The sequence below is a fragment of the Antrostomus carolinensis genome, unplaced genomic scaffold, assembly GCF_000700745.2.
Source record: "Antrostomus carolinensis isolate BGI_N321 unplaced genomic scaffold, ASM70074v2 scaffold12971, whole genome shotgun sequence".
Lineage (NCBI taxonomy): Eukaryota > Metazoa > Chordata > Aves > Caprimulgiformes > Caprimulgidae > Antrostomus > Antrostomus carolinensis.
Genome location: NW_010296358.1, coordinates 52 through 1115, shown reverse-complemented (window position 1 = coordinate 1115; position 1064 = coordinate 52). Strand labels below are relative to the sequence as shown.

At 37.4% G+C, this 1064-nt stretch overlaps 1 protein-coding gene across 1 annotated transcript in view; it reads right to left on the bottom strand.

Moving 5' to 3' along the window:
• MTMR12 (myotubularin related protein 12) overlaps positions 1-71 on the bottom strand; it is a gene marked incomplete at its 5' end in the record, with an annotated part of 14400 nt that extends 14329 nt beyond the window's left edge. Inside the window, one exon of the mRNA XM_010178254.1 lies at positions 4-71. Coding sequence (XP_010176556.1) covers positions 4-71 — 68 coding nt within the window. The remainder of the gene's footprint in view (positions 1-3) is intronic.
• Between the last annotated feature and the right edge of the window lie 993 nt (positions 72-1064).

The following is a 1064-nucleotide window of genomic DNA, read 5'->3' as shown; positions in this document are numbered from 1 at the left end:
TGCCTCTGCCTTCGTACTTCAAGATACTCTCTTCAGAAACACATATGGGAACAACAAAATACAAAGGCAGCCTAAGATTAAAAAAAAAAAAAAAGTTTCTTGCACTTAGAAACTGAACAAAGAACAATCTCTAAGCTCCTTTTAATGATGGTGAGTGTTCCAGCCCACATGCTAATTATATAATCGCTCTTACAGCTACAGTGATCCTTCCTACTAGATAATTACATTGTCCTCCCTTTATTTTCAGCTGGATAAAGTATTTTTTTCCATTCTTGAGCTGTTCATTGTTTTCACTGCAACATTCCCCTGCCTTTCCAAGGCTGTAATTAAGTCCTACATTTAACTGTAACAGCTAAAACTGACTGTTAAGACTGCCTTGGTTCTCTCACTCTTCACTGTTTGAAACGATACCTGTGTACTATTAGATAACTAGTTCTGCTTCCATGCCTTGCAAGTAGTTTGCATCACAATTCAAGGATGTCATTTAATACATCATGAATTTCCAGTACCAGCCAACACTACTTATATTCAAGGCCCCCACAGAAGCAACAAAGAGAAGTACTTAACCTCAGCTTGGGTCTCAAGACAGAGTTTGAGAATAAACAGTTAAGACTTCTTTGAAAACTGGTGTTTGTTTACAAGGTCTGTAAAACCTTTCAAGATTTTACTCTTAAACAACAATAGTACACAAAGCCTTGGCTACATCCTAAAGGGTCTCACTGACAGGTACTACTTGGCTAAATAAGCAGAAGTATACATATCTAACCTTCTGCTAAAGGCAATGCAACTTAACTGCCATCACCACATTTTGTATTCATACTTTAAACCAGTTACTCTTTCCCAAACCAGCCTTCCATCCAAAACAACAGAAAATACGAAATGAAGGTAACTTGAAATTTTACCCAAGTAAAGGTACAGGACTGAGAAATGTCATCCTAACCATTAAGTATGACAAAACCGTAGGTACCAGACCTATATATTTTCTATTCCACTTTAAGGTGGTATTCTAGAGCTATTTAAAGCTCAACTGACCAAGGTCCTGAGCAGCCTGACCTAATGTTGAT